The sequence below is a fragment of the Etheostoma spectabile genome, chromosome 5, assembly GCF_008692095.1.
Source record: "Etheostoma spectabile isolate EspeVRDwgs_2016 chromosome 5, UIUC_Espe_1.0, whole genome shotgun sequence".
Taxonomy (NCBI): Eukaryota; Metazoa; Chordata; class Actinopteri; order Perciformes; family Percidae; genus Etheostoma; species Etheostoma spectabile.
In genome coordinates this window covers 23,417,601-23,441,010 of record NC_045737.1, presented here as the reverse complement: position 1 = coordinate 23,441,010, position 23,410 = coordinate 23,417,601, and the positions used below count along the sequence as shown (strand labels likewise).

The following is a 23,410-nucleotide window of genomic DNA, read 5'->3' as shown; positions in this document are numbered from 1 at the left end:
TGTTCCAATAGTTAATTTATTTCTCTTTGTTTCTTCCAGCCGCTGTAGGGGGCAATGTGATTGTGAACACAGTAGCTGGAGTTCCTCCAAGTCCCTTCCAGGCCAACAAACGCCTGGCATCTTCAGTCATACCAGGCACCCTGTCTGTAAGTCATGTTCATTTATCACTGCTGCTCTGGCTTAACTCAGCCACATGCTGACTAACAAGAATTCATGACACAAATAGTCTTTGAATTGGCATGAAGCAGAATGCACCCCCACGACTTCCTGTAGACCTAATGATCATTACAAGTGTAAGAGCCTTTGCTCATTGTGTTGCTGTTTTTGTTGTTGTTGATCCAGCCTGCCGGTGCAGCTGGAGCCCAGGTGGTCCACGCACAACAGAGGACTGTTACAGCTGCTGCTGCCCCTGCCGAGGTGGTCGCCATAGCTACCGGTCAGGGTGTCCGAGCCGTTACCCCAGTGACAGCATCTGCTGTAGTTTCTACCACTTTGAGCCCGGTGCAGTCACAGACTCGCCCACTGGTCTCTCAGGTCACACCAGGTACTAAACTGAACACAGACTTTTCTCTGTCAAAACATCCCCTAAGTACCAATAACTGTTTGACAGATCTGACTTATCTGCTGTCCTCCATCCAGCCACAGGTTTGCAGTTGCAACAAACAAAGACTTTTACCCCAGCCCACCTGCAGATGCTCCGGCAGCAGCAGCAGCAGCAGCAGCAGCAGCAACAACAGCAGCTGCAGCACCAACAGCAGCAGCAACAGCAGGCTGCTTCCCCACAGATCAAAACTGTAGGCAAACCCCAGGTACACCACCAGCGTCTTTACACAATAGCTACACAAAATGCAATGGTATGGGTAATGTGTTTGACAGCTCTGGGCAAATTAATGCTTGAGTTGTTGATTCCATCCAGCTTTTCTAATTAGTGTCTCATTACTTAACACGGTGTTATAAGATTTGTTTGGGCTTTTTCAAGAATAGTTCAGTGCGTAGCTACTGTGTGGTTGAGCAAAAGAGAGTGATTGATGGCAGATGCTGTCAGGGCATACAGATGTAGACAGTCGTAGCAAAGAGTAAATTAAAAGTTTAGGTTGTTATGTGGTAGTAAATGTAAAGTGTAGGTTTGTCTCTGAAAAAAGGCTCCCGTCTTGAAACCCATTTTCGCTACAAAAGTTTAGCCAAAACCGTTTTATAACAATCTATTTAAAATAAGTATGTACAGCGGAGCCAAACCATCGCATCATTTTGATGAGCAGTCATTGACATAAACAACATGGATTTAGGTTTAGTTGCAAAGCCAAACATAAAATGAACAGGAATGTTGTATGGCAATTAATAGTCAACTAAAATGTCATGATTGTGACAGTTTGGGTCACTTTGAGAAATGGTAGTCACTGTTTATCTCTGTCGGATAAATCGGACATATTAGCAGCTGTAACTGAGATGTTTTTTATTTGTATAAATAAAGTGATGGCAGTACTTCAAGTTTACCTAATAAGTAGTCTCGCTTTGCCAGACCTTCCTCCACAGCGCGCGGAGTAGGGTCTGACTTGTCCACACAGCATTCCGGGATGGGAGAAAAACGTGCTCTGGTTTAATGGCATTTCTTTAAACCAATCACAATCTTCTTGGCTGATGCTAAGCTCCGCACAGAGCCGCTGCAAATTGGCCTCGGGAAGGAACTTGTTTTGGTGGAACATGTTTACGTTCAAAAGTTGTTTTAGTCGTGCAACAGAAAACTCAGATTGGACAGATCAATTTACCCTGCAGAGATCTGAGCAGCAGTTAACCATAGTCCTCATGAATCAAAAGTCATGCATCCGGTGGAATTTCTTGCGGCATCGGAGCAATCCCGGAAGTGGAATATTATGGATATAGACTACCTAGTAAACTATATAATGAAACAGTGTAAGGGTTATAATAACAACATGTGTAGTTAACTTACCTTTAACTGGTAATCTGTGTGTTTACAGGAGTTGTTAAAGATGCACAAACATAAGTTGCAGCTGCAGCAGCAGCAGCAGGTAGCTGCAGCAGTGGCAGCAGCCCAGAGCCAACAGGCTTCAGGAGCCCAGCAAGCCGCCCAGGGGCAACCTGCACAGGCTGCCCAAGCCAATCCCCAGCTTGCAGCTGTGGCAACACCTAGACCTGGAGCCGTGCTGACCGGCACCACTGTTGCCAACCTGCAGGTGGCCAGATTGGTAAGATTGTGAAAAGGAATCTTTTGGAAATAATTGAGAAATCTTGCATCATAGGTCTCGACCATATGCTTCAAATGGACAAAAGATAGAATGTATTGCTAACAATCTACCTACAGAAATCTCAAGTTATTGCTGATGAAAATGTCAAATAAAATTAAGTTGTAAATTGTGCATTTTGGTCCACTGTACTTGGTGGTCCAGCAAAGACATTGTTCTCTGTTTATTCATGTCCCGTTCTTTCTTGTGTTCATGTCAGTGATTGTGGTTGTGGCAGCACTAATACTCACATACATACACATACTTTTGTCTCCTTTCACAGACTCGAGTGCCCACTCAGGGCCAGATTCAGGCCCAGGCAGGACAGACGGCCCAGGTGACCCTCACCAAGCCTCCTGTGGTCTCTGTGCCAGCTGTGGTCTCGTCAGCTGGTGTCACTACACTGCCAGTCACTGTAGCAGGCATCAGTGTTGCTCTCAGTCAGCCCCAAAAAACAGGTGTGTTAAAAGGCGTATTAAATCTCTTTGAAAGTAGATAGTTTTTTTTTACTTGACTGAAGCTCATTACAAGCTAATTAACAGTTAAAAAGTTAGAAAGCTAAACTTTTTTTATTTGTTATATTATAATAATCATATACCTGCTCAAAATACACTGCTAAAAAAATAAAGGGAACACTTAAACAACACAATGTAACTCTAAGTCAATCACACTCAATCAATCTGTCTACTTAGGAAGAAACACTGATTGACAATCAATTTCATATGCTGTTGTGCAAATGGAATAGACAACAGGTGGGAAGTATAGGCAATTAGTAAGACGCCCCAAATAAAGGAGTGGTTCTGCAAGTGGTGACCACAGACCACTTCTCAGTTCTTATGCTTTCTGGCTTATGTTTTGGTTACTCTTGAATGCTAGCGGTGCTTTCACTCTAGTGGTAGCATGAGACGGAGTCTACAACCCACACAAGTGGCTCAGGTAGTGCAGCTCATCCAAGACATCTGGCATTTGCCAGAGAACACCAAGATTGGCAATTTTGTGCTCTTCACAGATGAAAGCAGGTTCAGACTGACATGTGACAGACGTGACAGAGTCTGGAGACGCCATGGAGAACATTCTGCTTCCTGCAACATCCTCTAGCATGACCGGTTTGGCGGTGGGTCAGTAATGGTGTAGGGTGGCATTTCTTTGGGGGACCGCAAAGCCCTGAGATGAGATCCTCAGACCCCTTGTGAGACCCTATGCTGGTGTGGTTGGCCCTGGTTTCCTCTTAATTCAAGACAATGCTAGACCTCAGGTGGCTGGAGTGTATCAGCAGTTCCTGCAATTGATTTGATTGATTTGGATTTGGCGGATGCTTTAGTCCAGGTCTGGGAGGAGATCCCTCAGGAGACCATCCGCCACCTCATCAGGAGCATGCCCAGGCGTTTGAGGAAGGTCATACAGGCACGTGGAGGCCACACACACTACTGAGCCTCATTTTGACTTGTTTTAAGGACATTACATCAAAGTTGGATCAGCCTGTAGTGTGGTTTTCCTCTTTGATTTTGAGTGTGACTCTAAATCCAGACCGCCATGGGTTGATAAATGGGATTTCCATTGGTAAAGAAAAGAGTATTTAATAAGATTATTTCATTCATTTAGATCTAGGATGTTATTTTAGTGTTCCCTTTTATTTTTTTGAGAAGTGTATGGTACACCACTAATTAGAATCCAAAGACAATGGTATTTATTGTTGTTTGGATCTGCGTTTTTTGTGTTGGACATCCTTTCTGTGACATCCTGTGTGCTGTTGTTATTATCAGAAATGTCTGATATTTTCTAAAGCTCCAGTACAATATTCTTTCTGCTCTCTGTCAGGTGGACCTGTGCTGACGCCGCCATTTCCCCAGATGCAGGTCCAGCAGCTGCTTCAGATGAAGAAACAGCAACAGGCAGCAGCAGTTCAGGCAGCAGCCCAGCAGAAGGCAGGGCAGCCGCAGCAAGGACAGACCACCGTACAGCAGAAGGTAAACACACCACACCAACAGACACTTTTGTTAGGAGTCTGTTGTCAGTCTGTCGCTGATTTCCACCAACTGCGGAACGGCTTAGGATCGGCTCCTCCACACGTCGGCTCCGTGCTCCGCCGTCCTTCAATACCCACCAGGTCCGGATTTGTTGCAGAACGGCTGTGGCCGTAACTGACAGCTGAAGTCCCGAGGACCCATGAGTTCTCGTGAATTGACGTATGATCGCGCAATATAACAGGATGTAGTTTCTATAAACAGAACCACAAAACTTCTGACCTGTTGACTTCAGGCCTTTCTCCGCCCATTTTATTTCCAGTCACTGAAAATACACACATTGACTTTAATGGCTCCAAATTCCGGAGCGGATCAACAGCCAGTTGGTGGAAATTGCGTGTCTGTCTACAACGTAAGCAACAAATAAGCATATAAACCGATTTTTTTATAAGTACATTCAGTATTGTTTAGTTGTGTTTTAGAGATGAAACTGTTACCGCTAGTCACGGTTCGGGCATGTACGTATTGTTTGGTTCATCTTAGTCTCATAGATTTTTGTCACAAAGGTTTTTGCAGAAAAAAACGTACGCGTTTGCTGTATGTGACAACAAATGTTCTAGCCTAAAACACACGTGACATCGTTTAGAGAACCTTTAAGGTGCAGAGAGCAGCTGTCAGTCAGTATGGGAGCGTTAAGTATTTATTGTTACCTGACAATGACATTAAAAAAAATGTTTGATAAAGCGGCAACTGTGTGCAAGCACTGTGCAACATGTGTGGCTAATGCTAGCAACAGTATTTTCAATATGATGGCGCATGTCCGTGGACTGTACAGGGGGAGAGAGTCGGGTAGGAAACAACAACTCCTTCTCCCCACTGCTTTTTAACATCCTCTCCAGGCAGATCCAGTCAGGGTAATCCAGTCGGCTAAAGCATTGGGCTGATTCATAGTGGAATTTATGCACGATTTCAGCATCTGATTAAAGTAACGACAGTTGAGCTACGCTATAATATCCCCTCTTTCCACAATTCAGCAACACGGTGAATCCCAAATGTACTTTTCTTGCAGAGGAAACTGAAAATTGGATGAACATTGCCTAGTTGTTTTTAAAACAGTGTGCAGTGTGTGTTTGGGTTAAGTTGCACTTACTGTTTTATTTATATACTTTGTAATAACACAGTGGCAATTTTCCTTTTGATGAAAAAAAAATCCAGCCATGTTCCTTTCATTGTATTTAAAATACTGCACTTTAATTTCTATTGGAAAAATGAACACTTCCATTTAATAACTGAGATGTTAAAGGCTACTGTCGCTTAAAAATATTCTAGTGCTGGTTGAGCTCCTGCTTCACCTTAAGTTGATGGCCAGTCTATAATGTGGCTATTTTTAATTTAAAAAAATATATATATTTTAAGGAAGATTTGACAATGAAGAAGTGTTTGTTTTTGTTCTTAGTCAGAATTTTTTTTTACACAAAAAGTTAACAGTACCAAAAACATACCATACGGAACATAAACTGTGAATTGTTTGAGCTGTTTTACCCCTATTGGGTGTGCTTACCACTGTGGTATACTTTTTGTAAAGTGTATTAGTTCAGTAAAAAATATAAATCTATTAGAAAGATAAATTGAATGAAGTAAATGTGGCGTCATTTCCCTTAGATCGGCACCCAGCAGGTTACAGTGCAGGCAGCGCAGCCAGCCCAGCAGCAGCAGAAGGTGACCTATGCTACCACCACCCAACTCCAACCAGGAATCAAGACCCAGTTCTTTACTACATCTATCGCCCAGGCTCAGAAACCCACTGGAGCCCAACAAATCCAGGTACATCATCACTGGCAGTCATGGCCGCAAAACAAATATTTGCAGATAAACGGGGGCTTTGTGTGTTGATATGAGATTTTCCTGTTTATTTCTCTTATCAGGTTGCTAAGCTCCCACAAATAGTGCAGCAGCAACCCACCGTGGCCAATATTCAACAAATCGTGTCTTCTCCTCAGCAGGTAAGGGTTTAAGGCTGAGCATTGCTCCTATAGATAACCTCTGTATGGCTGATCGCTTGAATGTGAGGTAAACACTGTCCATAAGCTGCATTACAGACTGTTTACCTCCCTATAAGCCTCACAAGCTCAATTACCTGCCAGAGGAACATGATTCCAACTACATGCTGCCTTTATGTCACATGCTTCAAAAGGCTAAAACTACTTCTTTTTTTACATTCATAAAGAACTTTATGTCTTTGTAAAGTCACCATAAAGCTTTTGAATGCAGTGGAATGGGTCAAATCAAACCTCTGAAACAAGACCGATACATTTTTTGTTTGTGTTGCTTCTCCTCAGATCCAGGCCCAGACTGTGACTCTGACCCAGGCAGCCACGTCTTCTCCTGCTCAGGTGCAGATGATCCCGGCTGGGACGGCGCAGGTAGTCCAGCAGAAGATCATCCAGCAGCAGGTGGTGACTACAGCCACCTCACCCCAGATCCAGACACCTCCTCCCCACAGCCCCGCCCAGCAGCCTGTGGCACCCTCTGCTGACTCCCCTGTGCAGCAGCCTGCTCAGCCCCAACAGCCCACCAAGAGTCAGGCTCGCCAGGGTGGCATCAGGGCCAAAACTGCTGCAAAGCCCAGTGGGGGAAGCAGCTAGGAGAGACCGCTAACGAAACAGAATTTACAAAGCTTTTTCCTGCAGTACAGATATGACAGTACTGACGTTGTGCTGATGCGTTCTTATGGATCCCACAGCAGCTAATGCCAGAGACAGAGTTGACGTCACATTGTTAATCACAGCAAACCTTTACCTCACCCAAACCATCTCTAACCTTAAACTGATAATAACTGTGTTCAACATAATCATTTCAGTGTTCGTACCTAAACCTTTTTGGCAGATCAACCACAACACTGCAGCCCATAATTGTGGTGGGATCCATAATTTTGCTCCACTGAGTCAACATTGTTACTTCCATTCTTTATTTGTGTCATGAAATGTTTCATGCCATTACCACAACCCTCCCCCCAAATACATGTATACTGCCGAATACATCAAACGACAGACACAAAAGTCATGCCTTCAAATGATGATTATATTATTACTTAAGATATATCTGAGGCAGAGGCTTATGGGTAATGCATTGGCAAATAAGCTGTCCCTTAGAACTAAGTGTATTCATAAATAGTCCCTTTTATGTCTAATTCCCTTGTTGTCTATAGATACTGAATGGAGAATAATGCACGTTCCTTTAGTCATTTGTTTTTTATTGCAGCAAATACACTGTAAACATGTACTTTAGTATTTTGTGTTTTCTCATAAATTGTCTTTTTTTATTGATGTCAAGTAAAAAAAAAACCTGTAAATATCAATGAAAAACATTTGTACTTGTAAAGTAGTCGTGTTTTCATTGGGTTTTTTCAGCCTAATTGTAATAAAGTGTTTTGTTTTTATACACAAAAAAATCATCTTTTTTCCTTTCATTTTTTTCATTAAAACCATTGTAAGTACTTTGAAATCTTGTGACTTCTTATAATGCATCCCCTAGTTTTATAGTACCTGCAATCCTGTTTTTTGCAACCTAAAGTATTTGAACAGTGATCTGGGATTTTAATGGTTCTAACTAAATCTAGAGGTTGAGTTGTGCTGGATTACTAGTTTATTTTTGTCAGACATTGAAGAAAGAAGAAAATAAAGGGCAAAAATGCCTGACAAACAGAAATTGGAGTCAAATACTCCTGTAAAGTAAATGTTTTGGTTTGGCTTGTAGTTGATCTTGCATCTTAAGCATTTTGCTTTTGTCTGAGGAAGACAGAAGAAAGCCCCTCAGCACTGCTGTCATTCTGCTTGGCCTGGCTGGCTGCTGACTGTCAGATATGTCAGCTGAGTAAGTCCGACACAAGGACTAGGGATTAACCCAGCCACCCAACACATTATGAACATTTGTCTTTTAGTCCTCTCCCTTTGCAAACTCACTTTCTAAAAGTGACAAACCTTTATTTTGCTTGATGCATATTTATATTGTTCCACAGGGGGGCACTGTTGTTTCAGTATCACCCTGCACCCTATGTAGAAGGCCCACTGGGTTTTCCAGCTCATTGCAACTTCCCCATCTGCTCTTTAGTGCATACCCCGCATCTCTTCTCTGCACTCGGTGGCTGGTCCACGTTCACCACTAAACGAGTGAGACAAGGGAGGTGAGGTGGAAGAGAGGACCAAGAGACGAACAGATGGGCAAAGCTGGTTCCTTTGGCCTGGACATCACTATCCCTGTGCCTAACCGCTCCTATTTATATATAGAAAAACTGTCAATGTAAACAGGACTGTTTTTTTTTTTTTACTGCATGATGTGAAGGTCAGAAACAAAAGAGCTATAGTGGCCCTATAGGCTATATTTATTAAAGCTGGTGGGAGAAACAGCTGACACACTTGAGAGTGTGGAAGCTGTAAAGGGGACTAGGTGACTCACACCTCTTCAGTTGTGTGCGTTTGAGCTGCGTAGAAAAAGGAAATGTAAACGTGTACAGTGTAAACAAGTGTAAACGTGCAGTGTTTCTACTTTGATTTCAAACCAGAGGAACAACACAAGCTCTGTGATCCAGGAACTGAGTGCGACATTTACAGCTGGAAGTGCAGTGTGTAGAAACCCCCATGGCTGCACTTTGGAGTGCAGGCTTGTATTTTGATATCTTTATTTCCATTGAAAAAGTCATGCATTAGGAGGGGTGCTGGGTAAACAGAGCAGGGGGTTAGGTCTGTCAGAGTCAATATCATCCTGCTCAGATACCATGGGAGTGTTTACATCAGGAGGCTCTTTAAAGCCTCTGAACAGTGTCAAATGTGCGAGCTGCGGTTTCACTGCTGTGTGTTTTCCTCCATTTGCAAAGAGCCGTGAACAAAAGCCCCCTAAGCATGTCGGAAAGCGGAGGAGCCATGTGAATGACAGCCTCTGGAAGCAAGGATGATACAATCATTATGTGTGTTGACATGACAACAGTGAAGAGATCAACATGGCGAAGGCTTTGTTGTTGCCTAAGAGACGAAGCAGGGCTGAAGGCAGCGGATCCAGAGGCAAGCTCAGCACGCCGTGGGGGGGAAAGCACCCAGGTACAAAGGAGCCCAGGGAGGTTAGTCTTGTCAGGGCTCAGCCCTGCTGCACCTAACAGATGATAAAGGCCAAATCATCTGTCCACACTCTCTAATGTCCTGACCAGGCACTGATCACGCAGCCTTGGGGGCTCCCTGCTAATGATGCTCCTCCAATGATGCTGATGATCACCGCTATTGGAAAAGAAACAGGCCATCTATACTGAAAGGTTGCCATGGCAACCCGCTGTGACCCCTTTAGTGCAAATCACAGGGCTGGTGGAACAATGGTTTATGTAGCACACACTGGCAACACCGCTTCTCAGTGATGCCTCACTTCAGTTTCTCTTTGAATAAATCAATCAGCGTTTCTTAGCATTAGGAGCAAAAAGTGGATTTCATATTTGTCCAAACGCTGGTAAGCAAGGTGTTTCATTTACAGTGGAATGGTGGGTGTTACAGACATCCTATAGGTTTAAAAATGGCTGCTACAGAAGGTTTGGATGATGTTGGAATTCTGATCTATACTAATAAAGATAAAAAGTGGGACAATTTCTATGATGTCCTCCCCCTGTAATGAGACGACTATGCCCTGTTTAGTCATCTCCCTGTGCTCCTTAAGCCTCCTACAAGTGTTGAGAGTCCTGAGGCCAATACAGGACAGGCCTATTACTCTAAACGATGAGTCACGGGTCTGCTGGCTGATTGCACTGAATTGCACGGCAATGATGGTGCTGAGGGGGAGGAGGGGGACGTGCCAGTGGTAATTGCTCTGCATGCAAGATGGGGTGAGAGAGCACCGGAGCTGACATGCTCCACTTCCCTCGACATAGTAATAGGAAGTGTCATTCGGCGCTTTGAAAACATAGCACCGAGATCTACAGTATAAGTCTGCCACTCTCTGCTCCCACCTCCCACTCATTTCCTCTGAATCTCTCTCTCTTCTTCTCTGTCTCCCTGGGCTTCTCTTTCGTCCCTGCTTGCCTCCTCCCTCTCTCTTCTTCCCTGCCTGCTCCTGTCAGCTCACTACACTTGGCTGCTCTCATCTTCCACCCAAACGCCTTGTGGTATGACAGTCATGTAAGCATGTGGCTGTAAACCACAAAGAGAATATCGGTCTTCTCTCCGAGTCTTGGCCGATAACCTTGGCTGAGGTGTGGCCCTGCTCCGCCTGCCAGCACCGGCCTCAACACACACACACACACACACACAAACACACACACACTCTCTCCTCACCTGTCTTTTGTCCTGAATGTGCTTTGTAAAATATGTAGATACTATTTACTGAGGAAGAGGAGGAAAGCCAACCAGGTGTCTTCCAACCAGGTCATCCACTGTAATGAAATGTATCCACTATCCTGGGTTGGAGCTTAAATCCTAATCTCCTCTTTGGGCACTCATGACATGTTACAGTTTGAGGCTGTCAGTTATTGTAAATGCCAGATTTAGATTTTTATGAACAATAACTTAAATTTGGCTAACACTAATATTGAGAAAAATGTGACATATTCCACACAACATACATATTAAGGAGGAACTCCAGCAATTTAGTATTGCGCTTCTATAAAGTTGGAGGAATGGTCAAAATAGAAGTAGCAGAAGCCAAGATAGCGTTGATTTCATACGCTAGGTTCAAGGTTCATGAATACTGGATTGTATATTTCCCATAATGCAACAGGATCTTAAATTAGAACTTTCTTGACCTGATGGCAGTGAAGTGAAGCGATATCCTGAGGCCTGAGGGGAACGTTAAAGTCTCTACCACATTTAATTGCAATCCATTTAATAGTTGGAAAGACATTTCACTAAAAACAACAAAAATGGAACCTGATGGTGGCGCTAGAGGAAATATCAGGGGATCACCAGAGTCAGTAGGATTCATAATCTGGGAAGCATTTTATCATGATCCATCCAATGGCTGTTCCATTTCAGACCAAAGTGGTGGACAAAGTGGCCGGCCAACAGATCAACAATGCCATCCATTCATGTTTAGTCACACTGCTAGCACGGCTTAAAAAAAAAAACAATCTCATGCCATGCCCGAGATAACCCCGATGATATCGCTAGGGTCATTTTCGCTAAGTTTACAAAGAAGACGACATTGTAGGGTTATTATTATATGCAGGCCGTGTAGTAGAACCCAAGCTGTTGCTGCTGCATGGCAGCCAGCTTTTTTGTTTTTATCCTGGCTGCGATGGAGCAAAAGCCAAAGTGGCTAATGTTTAAACCCCGGTGGTCTGGGCTGGGGGGCAAGACAGACTATAGAATGATGTTTAGGGGGATGGGTGTGTGTTAGAGGGGAGAAGATGTAAAAAACATGGCAGACCCCCACCACACACACACACACACACACACACACACACACACACACACACACACAGAAATACACCCCTTTCCACCTTTCCACCGAGCCCCCACCCCCTAAACAAACTCACACACATGCTGAAAGATGAATGTCCAACAAATGGAGGCAAGGGACGAGTGAGGGCCCCGTATGAGAGGTGTATTGTGCAGCCGGGGGCTCCATCCCCCCCCTCGGAGGCCAGTAATCAAGGGGGCCCGGTCGACAGGGCCAGGGGGGTTGGGGGTGGAGTGGTAGCCGAGGAGGAGGCAGTTGCTGTCTCACTAGGATGTTATTTATTGGCCTACTTTGAATCTCCTGCTGCCTCCTGCACTCCCTGTCACTCCCATTGATCTAGTCCCTGATCCGCCCCCACGGATGTCTCTGCAGAATCGCCCCCCACCCCCACCCCTCCTCTCCCTCTCATGATGTACATTGTGTAAAAAACCTTCTGCTCCTGGCGTGATGTCCAAAGGGAACTGAGAAAGTGCTTTAGCATCACTTTAGCCAATTTGACTACAGGCTATGTGTATGTTTAGGGTTATTTAAGGTAAGTTATTAACATATATGCCATTTGTTGCCGCTAGCTTTGTCATGGGATAAGCTGCATTTGCTCTGCACACTCACACTCACACTCACTGTGTGTTTTCTGCAAAATGTAGGTGAAGGTTTAAAAGTCATAACTATAAGATGTTGCGCTGTTAGTATCTAACATTGTGGTAAAAAAGTAGGACTATGGGGTGGTGGGGGTTTAAGGCGCCAAACATGAACCCAACATCCCCACGTACAGCTCAGCTGGGCACTTTTCTTGCATCCAGATTTGTAAATATTGTAAAAATAAGCAACCTACCACTTTGTCCAGCCATGTGTTTCATCCTCTACATCCTACCAGGTACTTAATATCTATTTATTTGTTAAATACATATTCTTGCTATTTTCCCACCTCCAGTGTGATAGGTTGAACACGGTTCAAATTGGCGTCCATGGGAATTAGGTGTGTACAGATTTGCTAACAAGTACACTTAATGCCATTACCTTTATCGTACTATATCCTGCAAAAAAACACAAAAATCCAAGTAGGTTTCCTCGGCATGGTTTATCTTTGTATCTGAACAAGCTTGGTATATGATAGATCTTCTGGAATGCTGATAAATACCTGGAATGTCCTGACCATGATAGGAAACATGTGTGTTATATGAGGAGGTTGGTTAATGGGGGAGATAATGGAATTCACTGTCACATGTATGCCTGGAGGAGCTCCAGTCAGACATCTCAGGTGAAACACATGGATTGTACGAGTCGGCTACCTTTGCTCCATTATCCCCCCAAAACCCCCTTCACAGTGTGCACTCCTATGTGTAAATGGCACAGGGTGTGTGAGGGGAGTCACTACAGTACACGCAGGCACACATTCCAGACACAAATACTCTACAACATTCAGGATCCGGGTCTGAGCAATGCAGAGGAGCAGGGCTCATTAATCTGAGTGTTGTTATTCTGGTCTAACTGCTTCATCAGATCCCACATCACCCCCTGGACAGCTACCGGCCTAAAGAGGCAGAGTACCAACCGGCTATTTTCTGTATTTTAGCCAGGCTAGTGTGGGCTCTAGGGATGGCGATGTTCGTCCTTTACTCAGTCGGTCCTGGATCTTGACAAATATTGAATGGATTATAGGGAAATTTAGCATGCACATTGAAATTTGCCCAATACTTTTGTTTATGACCAAATACTTGCAAGACATTCCCATCAGCCTCAGCTGTTATTTGTGGTAGTGCTATTTATCACATGTTAACATGCTAAACTGAGATGCTGTGTTGTCAACATTGTACATTATATATGTAGCAATTGGCTTAAAGTACTGTTGACACTAAGTGCCGCCTCACAGAGCTGCTAGGCTAGCAGCAAGCATATCTGTTGTTTGATTATTGTGCTGCGTTAAGCATTAGTTACAAGCAGTGATGACCATTATGTCCTCATGTCTGCTCTCTTACTTGTAATATACATGTAATTACTACTGTAAATTCATTTGTGTTATTTTAGAAACAATACACATTCACGTCAAGGCCATTAGGGCTTTGTATATGTCTGCATGGTATTACAGCTGAACCATCATGTACTCCATTCCCCATGGCAGAGGCAGAGGCTGCGTAGCTTTGTGCAGCAGCGACTGCGGTGCCCACAACTTCCAGCCTGCGAGCACGTCGATAACGAGCAGCAGCCTCTCTGACAGAATCGTTTACTGCCTGGAGGGCTTGGAGACGAAAGTGGAGTGTGCATGCCTGCCTCTAACCTACTTAAACCTCCCGCTGCACAAATGGAAGTGTTGATATGCAACATGAGATGTCCTGGTGGATTCCTGCCTGCAAGTAGACTGACCAGAATAAATGTGTGAGATTAATGCCAAAGGAAGTACTGATGGTGTTACAGTTTGTGTGTGAAATAAGTGTGTGTGTGTGTGTGTGTGTGTGTGTGTGTGTGTGTGTGTGTGTGTGTGTGTGTGTGTGTGTGTGTGTGTGTGTGTGTGTGTGTGTGTGTGTGTGTGTGTGTGTGTGTGTGTGCTTTATTCATTGCGTATGTGACATTGTGTGATCAGAGGAATAATCATGCAAATTGTACATTCTCATCTCTCATTTTTTGTCTCAATTAGTGGTCAAAATGAGGATCCAAAATCGATTCTTCTCTTAGTTTATACAGCAGTGTAGTGTAAAAATGGGCATCTATGAGAAAGACAAGCATGCAGGTTTCTGTGAGAGGGAATACTCTCTGACATGGGTGTGTGCTCCTGCTCTCAGCTGAGGAGCTTTAGCATAGTTTCAGTGACTCGAGTTGGCTCCTTAATTCTATTTGCCTCTCATGGGAGCCTCCCCCAAACCTACATACACACATTTTTAGAGAGCTTTGTTGAGCGAGGGGGGGTGGGTGGTACTCCCAGCTCCCACTGAGGTCTGGACAAGACACATAAATCACACACACAGACAGACACGCACACACACTCAGACAGACACACACACAAACACACACTTGCACACAAACATACACACACACACACACACACACACTGCTGCTATGTCATGAGGCGATTTGGTCCAATGTCTGGGCCAGAGGCCTCTTCTCTCTCCCTAAATGTTAGGGGTATAAAAGGAGGAGGTGGGGAGACAGAAGAAGAAGGAAGGGAATAGGAAAAAGAAGGGAAGGGGGAGGGGTGACTTATTAGAGTGCACATTTCCAGCAATGCACACTTTTTCTATATCAATCTTCTATATCTTTATTATTTTTTTCTATGAGTTGTGCCTGCGTCTGTGTGGGTTTCATCCTGGTGCTCGGTTTCCTCTCACAGGGGTTTGGGTTTTCAACTGCTGGATGGACAAAATTGGCAATGTGAAGACAATGTCTTGGGCGTGTTTTTCCGGGGGTTTTGTTACATTTTTTATACAAAATAATGAAATGATTCCTCTTAAAAAGGGACGACATTAATCACTGATGAAATAGTTGTTAGTTGCAGCCCTGAAACATATCACTACATACATAGACATACTCACATCTAACAAAAATCACCACCACCTGTGCACCTATTATATTGTAAGACAAAGTTAACAAAACCACACAGATCCTCTGTGTAATTACAAAATTACAAATTTATCAAAGTTGCATTTTTGAATTTATGGCCACATGGAGGCAGAAAGACATGGACACTATGTATTGTAGGCCTCTTCTTGGCTAATAAAGTTAATATGGTGAACATGGACCAAACACTTGCCTATATACACATTCAGTAATATCATCCCATTGAGTAATTGTTGTGTCAACCCGATGACTACGTCCAATATTTGCTTTTCTTTGAAGTGAAAAGAATATGGCTCTATTTAGATACCTGCTAGATCTTCCATTTTCTTCATCAACTGGTTGCCAATTCTTATGTTGTCCTTTGTGTCACGGGGACTTGTTTATTTTATTTACCTTTGATTGTTTTATTTACAATTTGTATTAACCTGGCGTTTTGGCCTGGCTTTTCCATTTCATGTCAACTTCCATCATGGCCTCTCCCTTTGGGTCTCACAGACCCTTGTTGATTTTTATGTGATTATACGTATGTTCCACCACAATCCCGCCTCGTCCATCGAGTCCCAGGGACCCCGGAGGACGAGATGAGGGCAGTGGGAAATGCGTTCGACTGCAGGACGGGTCTCTGGGACCCCAGAGGACGAGATGAGGCTAGTGAGATACACGTTTGAGTGCAGGATGGGTCTCGGGACCCCAGAAGCCGAGGCAACGGTACCCGGTATCTCTGGGACCCGAAGGACAACACAAGGGTTACGTTTTTTGGGGGGAGCAGTGGAGAAACACTATGTGACAGTATTTGGTCAGGAGGGGCAGTGAGCTTTTTGCTGCTGGTAGACTGAGAGTGAATACTTCGATTTGATGCTCATGCAACATAAAATATGGAAGGACACTGAACTGAATGTGCATGTCTGCTCGCCGTCATGCTTAATCATTGGAGAAATGTGTGCAAATAGGGGCCATAGTTTGTTTTCACCCAAGGGACAGCAGGTCAAATCCACCCATGGTAATGAAGCCAGAAAAAACATACATTGTATGTTTCAGGTAAGAATCCTTAATGGAAATTTCAGTAAATTCAATGTTTTATGTTCTATTATAACCCTTGAAATATATTTTGGTTTCTTCCTATAAAGGATTAATAGGACCTCTTATTTATTATGTACCAAATATGTATCAGGATGTTAGACGTTCATCAATAAATGTTTTTCCTTGGTCAGTAAGCTCTTTTAATAAAAAAAAGTCCTTTCTTTACCTGTCAGACACAAAGATAAATACACTCAGAACAGATGAGACATGTCTGCCTCACCCCTGTTTCTCTTATCCTCCTACACTTTATCACACCACAGTTTAAATCTGCATTTTGGAAGGGACATGCCTTGATGCGCATGGGTAGTAGTCAGAGCAATACTCCATTCACAAAGAGTTTGGAGGGGGGTTTCTTTTCTTTATCACTACCAGAACCAAAATACAAGAGCCAAAAAAATGCAACAAATGGATTAAACTGTGTGTTTGTCTCTTAGAGCTAACGTTTGAACTACGTAGCAAGGTTGCTATATCAGATAAAATATGCTGGCAACAGTCCCAACTGTCCTAAATCAAGAATCCACTATACATTGTAAGCCCAAATTTGTTTTTGTTTTTTTATGGGGTTATATTTTAGTCTATGTTTGAATGCTACTTTTCAATGTCACTTCTTGTGGGGTTTCTCATATACAGACAAAAAACATGTTTAATAAGCATCCACTGGGCCCAAAATAAGTGTAGTATAGTCTATACCGATAACGATTCGTTTCCAGGATTGTTCAGGTGCCACCAGAAATTTCACACAACGTCCCCAATTTTGTCTGGATGTCTGTCTGGATGCCTTCTTTGTGATAGCATTTTAAACTCCGGTCGATTTATGTGGACTATGGTTAACTGCTCCTCAGATCTCTGCAGGGTGAATCCAGACAGCTAGCTAGAGCTGTCCAATCTGGGTTTTCTCTCGCAGAACTAAAACAACTTTTGAACCTACACATGTTCCACCAAAATACTTCCTTTCTGAGGCTACTTTGCAGAGGCACCATTTTATCTGTCCAGCGCTTTGCGCCGCCCCAGACAGTTGTGATTGGTTTAAAGAAATACCAATAAACCAGAGCAGGTTGTTCTCCCATCCCGGAATTCAGTGTGGACTAGTCAAACCCTCCTCCACAGCACAATGGAGGAGGGTCTGGCAATGAGAGACTAAGTGAAAATGCAACATAAATCTTTGATAACACAAACATTTTATATGTAATAGTGTCCTGTACCTGTGCGTCCAGATATCCTCTTCTCCACTGCTAGCTCTGCCTCAGCAACACAGACCCAGACACCAGCTGGGGGACCAGGACTGGGCTCAGAAGAGAGCCGCTCCCCGGCCAGAGCCACTAGCCAAAACCACTGAGTGGAAAGACTGGAGGGAAAGTGTAGCCACTGTGGGGGAAGTGAAGTGAGGAGGCTCTGGAGGAGGAGTGAATCATATTTTGTCTTAGCCGTAGTAGTCAACCTTGTACCTGGGTGGATACAAATCAGCTGTTGCGACATCAGTAAAGTGATCATATGACACCTTTCATCGTGAAATCCTTATACCATCCCTAAATGAAATTCCTTTCAAAGTGATCTCATTTATTCTGATTTATTATAAGTTTTTACATGAGGCAATTTTTCCATTTGGGCTTCCACAACTCCGTTTTTCAAAGTTCTCCTTATAAATGCAGCCAGTCTGTGTCTGACCTGGTTTCTGCTGCTGCTGTTGTGTTGTTGTGTAGCCAGCAGCAGTGATCTCATGTCCTCTACTTCCTTTACTGTACATTACTTAACAGCCTGTGGCAAGAAACAATATGTAGTTCATTATTTAGTGAGTTCACTGACTTATATAATATAACATAATATCAGAACACAAACAATTAAAATACCTTCACGTGACGTAATAAAATCATGGGGACATGCCGACAGTGTTGTTGTCATTACTCAGAAAATCTCATTGGAGCATCAGAAACTAGCACTATAGCTTTAAAGGACTGGCGGGTACAGTTCCACTCCTTTCATCTCTTCTGTTTAAAGCTAAAGTGAGTAGTTTCTGTCTCCCCCATGAGGAATTCTAAGTAATGACAGAGTGAATGACAAAGCTGTCGACACATCCCCCCCCGCCCCTCTTACACACAGTTGCTAGAAGCCAAGGAGGACACGGAGGATCAAAAAAACAAGATGAACTCTTCAGAAGAGGTAATTATCTTCACTTAATTTTCTGCGTGCCGACGGCATAATCTTCTGAACATAGCCACGCTGAGAAATACAGAGAGCGTAGTGTGGAGTTGATAGTCTTAATTAGCTTTGTAGCAACTCATTTGGCAATGACTTGAATGTAACTGACGTTCAAAAAAGTTTCGCACTAAAGCATCAGGTTACACCTCCCACTCAGTGCTTGAATTTCTACTGGATTCTCAACTTCTTTTGGCACTTTTACTCAACAAATACTTCAACTTGACTAAGCGTATACATCCGAAACTTTACCTTTTGTTAGCATGTCCATTGGCCACTTCATCAACTTTCAGTATTTCAACTACTTCAAAAGTTTCAACTACACATTTTCAGCCAGATGCAAAATGTCCTCTTTTCTAGTTTTTTGGAGGGATGGCGACATCAGTCCACCATGTGGTCCTGATTGAAATATTGTAATAACTATTATAGCCATTAAATATGGTCCAAATAATGATGGTCCCCAGAGGATAAATCCTTATGACTTTGGTGATCCCCTGACTTTTTGTGGTTTTAAGTCAAATATATCAACAAGTATTGAAAAGGTTGCCAAAAAGTTAAACCATGCAGGATGAAATGTAACAACTTTGGCGATCTCCTGACTTTTATCTGTCGTTTCCATCAGCCTCAACTGTATTTTGTGTGTAGAGCTAATTTGCAAATGGTATATATACTAAAGAAAGATGGTAAACATGGTAAATATTATACCTGCTGAATATTAACTTTCATTTTTGTGGTTTTCTGTTGTAGCTTTTCCTGTTTTATTGTGCTAATTTATTCACTGTTTCCTTGTTGTCTACTGTCTCATGTGTTTTTGTGTTATCTGTGTTTTTCCATGTGTATGCGTTTTAGGCTTCAGTTTCATGTTTTACTTTGTTGTACATTGCTTGACTTCCTGCGTTGTGTTGTCCCGCCCCTGTTATTGTCTGCCCTGACCTGATGTTGTCCACCTGTTCTTCAGCCATCATGTCACCTGTCCCTCGATACCTTGTGTATTTAGTCTTTGTGCTTTCTTTGTCTTGTTTTCGGTTTGTCGTCCACTCTCTCTGTTCATCCCACTGCGTTTGCTCCTTCTTGGTGGTTTTGACCTTCCGTTGCATCTGTTTTTCTACTAGGTTTTTGTTTTTGTTTTGGTCTTCGTTTGGCCTGCCCACCTGCCCTCAGGACACCTTCAGTTTGTAATCCTTTTTGCTCAATAAAGTATTTTATTCTGCCTGCTGCCTCCTCATAGCTACTTTACGTTTTGGGTCCAACCCTCACAAACCCTGACAATTAACTTGTTACTATCGTCACTGTGAACATGGTAGCATGCTGGTGTTAGCATTTATCTAAACTACTGTGCAAAAGTACAATTACATTACAGAGCCATTGGCATGATTGTAGACTCTCTCAAGATGTTTTGTTTTAATTTAAATAATCAAATATTATTACAGATATTAGTGATAAGATAGCACAGTATGGTACACACTATTGTTAGCAAAGTTAGCTGTTGCTGTAAAGGAGAGCGAAAGAGAGGTTCTGTCTAGGTTTAGTGAAGTAAAAATAATTTACAAATTAGCGTACTGACATTTTGGCAAAATGTGTTGTAGGAAATTTGTAAAACAGCAACAAAATAAATATAGGTATAAGGCGTAATGGGGAGGACTTTGAACCTGTCTATGGGTAAACGGACTTACCAGTGTATGACATGGCTAATGTGGCCAGTGAAGGACTATTCAAACAACAATATCATCTGTCTATGTCATCTTATCAACCTTCCTCCTGTGAAGTTATAGCTTCTTTCCCCACCTGGGTTCTCTTGAAGGTGGACCGCTGAATGACAAGGATAATGTATTGGTATTCATCACACATTTTAGAGTCGCAAACAAGTCCACAATACGGCTGTTTGAACGAGGAATCGCTTTGAAATGTATGAACTGAACTCCACCACCTCTCCCTCTACAGTAATAAATCCATCCATCTCTATGACAGCAATTAAGGCGGTCAGCTTTGGAATTGGACGCAGGAGCTTCTGTGCCTCACGTTGCAGCTCCTCAGACACGTACACCAGTGCAGGCTTAAAGAACTGCAACACTGATCATATGAGGGATTCATGGGACTAACATCTAAGGCTAAAGCCCCTAATCACTTACCCCCAACCCTAACCTGGGCGGTTGTCTCTTTTCTGACATCAACAAATCAACCGCCCTGCAGACTGATGCACAAAGAACAACCTGCTCAACATCAGTAAAACCAAGGAGCGGACAGTTTCATTTTAGAAAAAAGGAGGCGAAGACACACACCCTTAGTGGGTTGAACAAGTGAAGTGTTTTAGGTTCCTGGGTATCAGCGTCACAGAGAACCTGACACATACATAGATGGTGACATGAGTTTGAGACTCAGACTGTAGTCACACTTAAGTTGCACACCAGTGACTTCAGACAAAATTCTTCAGACTCAACTCAAACTCAAGTTGCATGACTAGCAAACAATCTTTATTTTTACGAAACCCTGTGTGACCTATAACTTCCTAAGCAATACGTAATCTACCGGTGTCTGCTACACGTGGGAGAGGACAACAAACATCTCAACCACACTGGCAGATCCTGTGTCATTCATTGGAACTTAAACTTAAAGTAGTCTAGCCTTTACTTCTGTAATGAGCAAACTTTGTAACACTTGTTATAATGCTCGCCTAGCTGCTAGCGTGGCTCACCTTCATACTCTGCTTCTGACTGGCTAGCAGTCCTTACCTAGGTACTGCGCATGTGCGACTCCCAACAAGACGGAATAAAAGTGAGCTTGGTAGCTAAAACAGAGAGCTCAACACACAGGGTGAAAGGAGGAGCTGCAGTAGTGTGCAGTACAAGAAAAATATGGTGTTTTTTAAAAGATTAAACCATGTAAACCTATTCTGATATATCCTCTAAATACACTTATGAACCTGAAAATCAGCATAATATAAGCACTTTAGGAAAGCATAATCCCCCTGCCACGTTCTTTTCAACTTTTACAGAAGAGCAATAGAAAGCGTCCTGACCGGAAATATTACAAATTGGCATGGGATGTGTTAGGACCCAGGACCAGAGGGCTCTGCAGTGATTGATTAAAACTGCCCGGAAGATTATTGGAACCCACCTACTGAGCATTAGTGATAGCGGTGAGGTGAGAAGCCTGTGCAAAGTCCAAAGGATACCAAAAGACGGTCTGTTCACTCTGCTGCTGTCTGGCAAGCGATACAGTATTGCCTGTTGTACCATAAGACTACAGACCAGCTTCTTTCCTCAGGCTGTGTGACCCCTCAAATCATCCCCAGTGCTCTACCATAAAAGTTTTTTTTGTGTAGAATAAAGGGACCACAACTTGCATTTTGTTGTGCAACCCTGTGTTGTAGAATGACATTAAAATTACTTTGAATCTTGAATAAGTGAACAAGCAAATGTAAATATTTAAATATGTACAAGCCGAGACCATGAGAGTCCTTTGGGTTGATCATGCGTGCGTGTTTGTGAATGTATTTGCTTTGTCAGAGAGATATGAGGAGACAGGAACAGAGAATGGGTTGACATTTTGCCAGCAAAAGCATGCATTCATAGCTATGCTGGTATGCATAAGATAACATGTAAATCTCATGCCTCAGCACTGACACACAATATAGAATTTAACAATGGAATGTATATTCATGTGCCCACTGACTGCTACTAAAAATACATTTGCAAACCGCTATTAGGAAGATATCTCTCGCTGTCACATGGAGAATTTTGAGTATGCATGACTGTATTTAATATTCTGAAGGTGACTTGCATGCTTGAGAACATGTGCAAAGTGTTAACCAGCTCTTGGAGCTTCCAGTGCAGGCTGACGCCACCCCAAAAGAGCGTCATTAATTAACATGCCATTATCAGAGCTGAATGCTGGCTCGGGAAGATTAATGCTGCAAGTAACTGCTTGTGGATTAAAGGTCACATCCTGTGTGTTAATCACCCAGCACCCCTAACCCCTGGAAGGAAACACAGTAGAATGGGCACGTTGTTGTCACCTGACTGGGCACCAATCATTACCGGTATCAAAATTTGGACCACTCCTCTCAGCAGACACAGACAGTGAATGGGTGGCATAGATAGGACGTTTTGGCAACACTTTTTGCAATTAGGTACACAACATTTTGAGTATAGTTACCAGGGAACAAATAAGGAACGAATAAGGAACTGACTACCAGTGATTATCAACGAGTATGTCCTAATTAAACATCATGGAGTGGCTAATGATAAGTTAATGGAAAAATGAGTGAGGAACAAATCGGTAATGACTTGATTATTGATGAGACATTCATAAGTACTTCCATAATATTTTGTCAAGGAGGACTGTATAGTAGATACTGATGAGTTACAAGAGAAAAAATTGGGAAATCCTATATTAATGAATCATTCAGTTGATTTGTTCATGAATATCTGTGAATCAATCATGCGGATCACACTTTCTTTGTGAGTTGTTACTGATGAACTGAACCAGCTTCCAACTAGTAACGACCTCTTCATTGTTTTATTGTTTTGTTGTTTTTGTATCCCCTCAAGTAAAGTAATTAATGCTGGATATTTCCTAAGTATTCCCTCATTACTTTATCATTATCTTATGATTACTTAGCCTTGTTATGTCCCTCCTACTTATAAATGATTCAACAATTACTAAGTTATTCCCGTGTTGTTCCTCACTCATTTCTTTATTCAGGAATCATTAACTAATCAGTAGCTATAGCTAGCTCTTAAAATTGAATGAGAAATTACTCATCATCTAATGGTACACTAGCAGTTAATGCCTCATTTGTTCCTTGTTTGTTCCCTGCTAACTATTCAAAGTTCTGCGTACCCGAAGTATTACTAAAGTTTTTAGGAAAACAATGACAAGAAAAGAAGAAACTGCAAGAGGGAGATGGAGATGAGCATCGTAATTAAGGCACTTGAAATTATGTTTTGGTGT

General features: G+C 42.8%; 1 protein-coding gene and 1 long non-coding RNA gene across 8 annotated transcripts in view; one reads left to right on the top strand and one right to left on the bottom strand.

Annotated features, from left to right (window-relative positions):
* LOC116690399 (uncharacterized) overlaps positions 1-4,652 on the bottom strand; it is a 14,718-nt gene extending 10,066 nt beyond the window's left edge. Inside the window, exon 1 of the long non-coding RNA XR_004332248.1 lies at positions 4,642-4,652. This is a non-coding gene — a long non-coding RNA (uncharacterized LOC116690399). The remainder of the gene's footprint in view (positions 1-4,641) is intronic.
* ep400 (E1A binding protein p400) overlaps positions 1-7,219 on the top strand; it is a 31,902-nt gene extending 24,683 nt beyond the window's left edge. For all 7 annotated transcript variants that reach the window (XM_032517270.1, XM_032517274.1, XM_032517267.1 and 4 more), the window contains 9 exons: positions 40-146; positions 343-544; positions 640-809; positions 1,977-2,204; positions 2,524-2,698; positions 4,059-4,207; positions 5,867-6,028; positions 6,130-6,207; positions 6,544-7,219. In XM_032517270.1, coding sequence (XP_032373161.1) covers positions 40-146; positions 343-544; positions 640-809; positions 1,977-2,204; positions 2,524-2,698; positions 4,059-4,207; positions 5,867-6,028; positions 6,130-6,207; positions 6,544-6,849 — 1,577 coding nt within the window. In that variant the 3' untranslated portion in view covers positions 6,850-7,219. The remainder of the gene's footprint in view (positions 1-39; positions 147-342; positions 545-639; positions 810-1,976; positions 2,205-2,523; positions 2,699-4,058; positions 4,208-5,866; positions 6,029-6,129; positions 6,208-6,543) is intronic.
* The last annotated feature ends 16,191 nt before the right edge of the window (positions 7,220-23,410 follow it).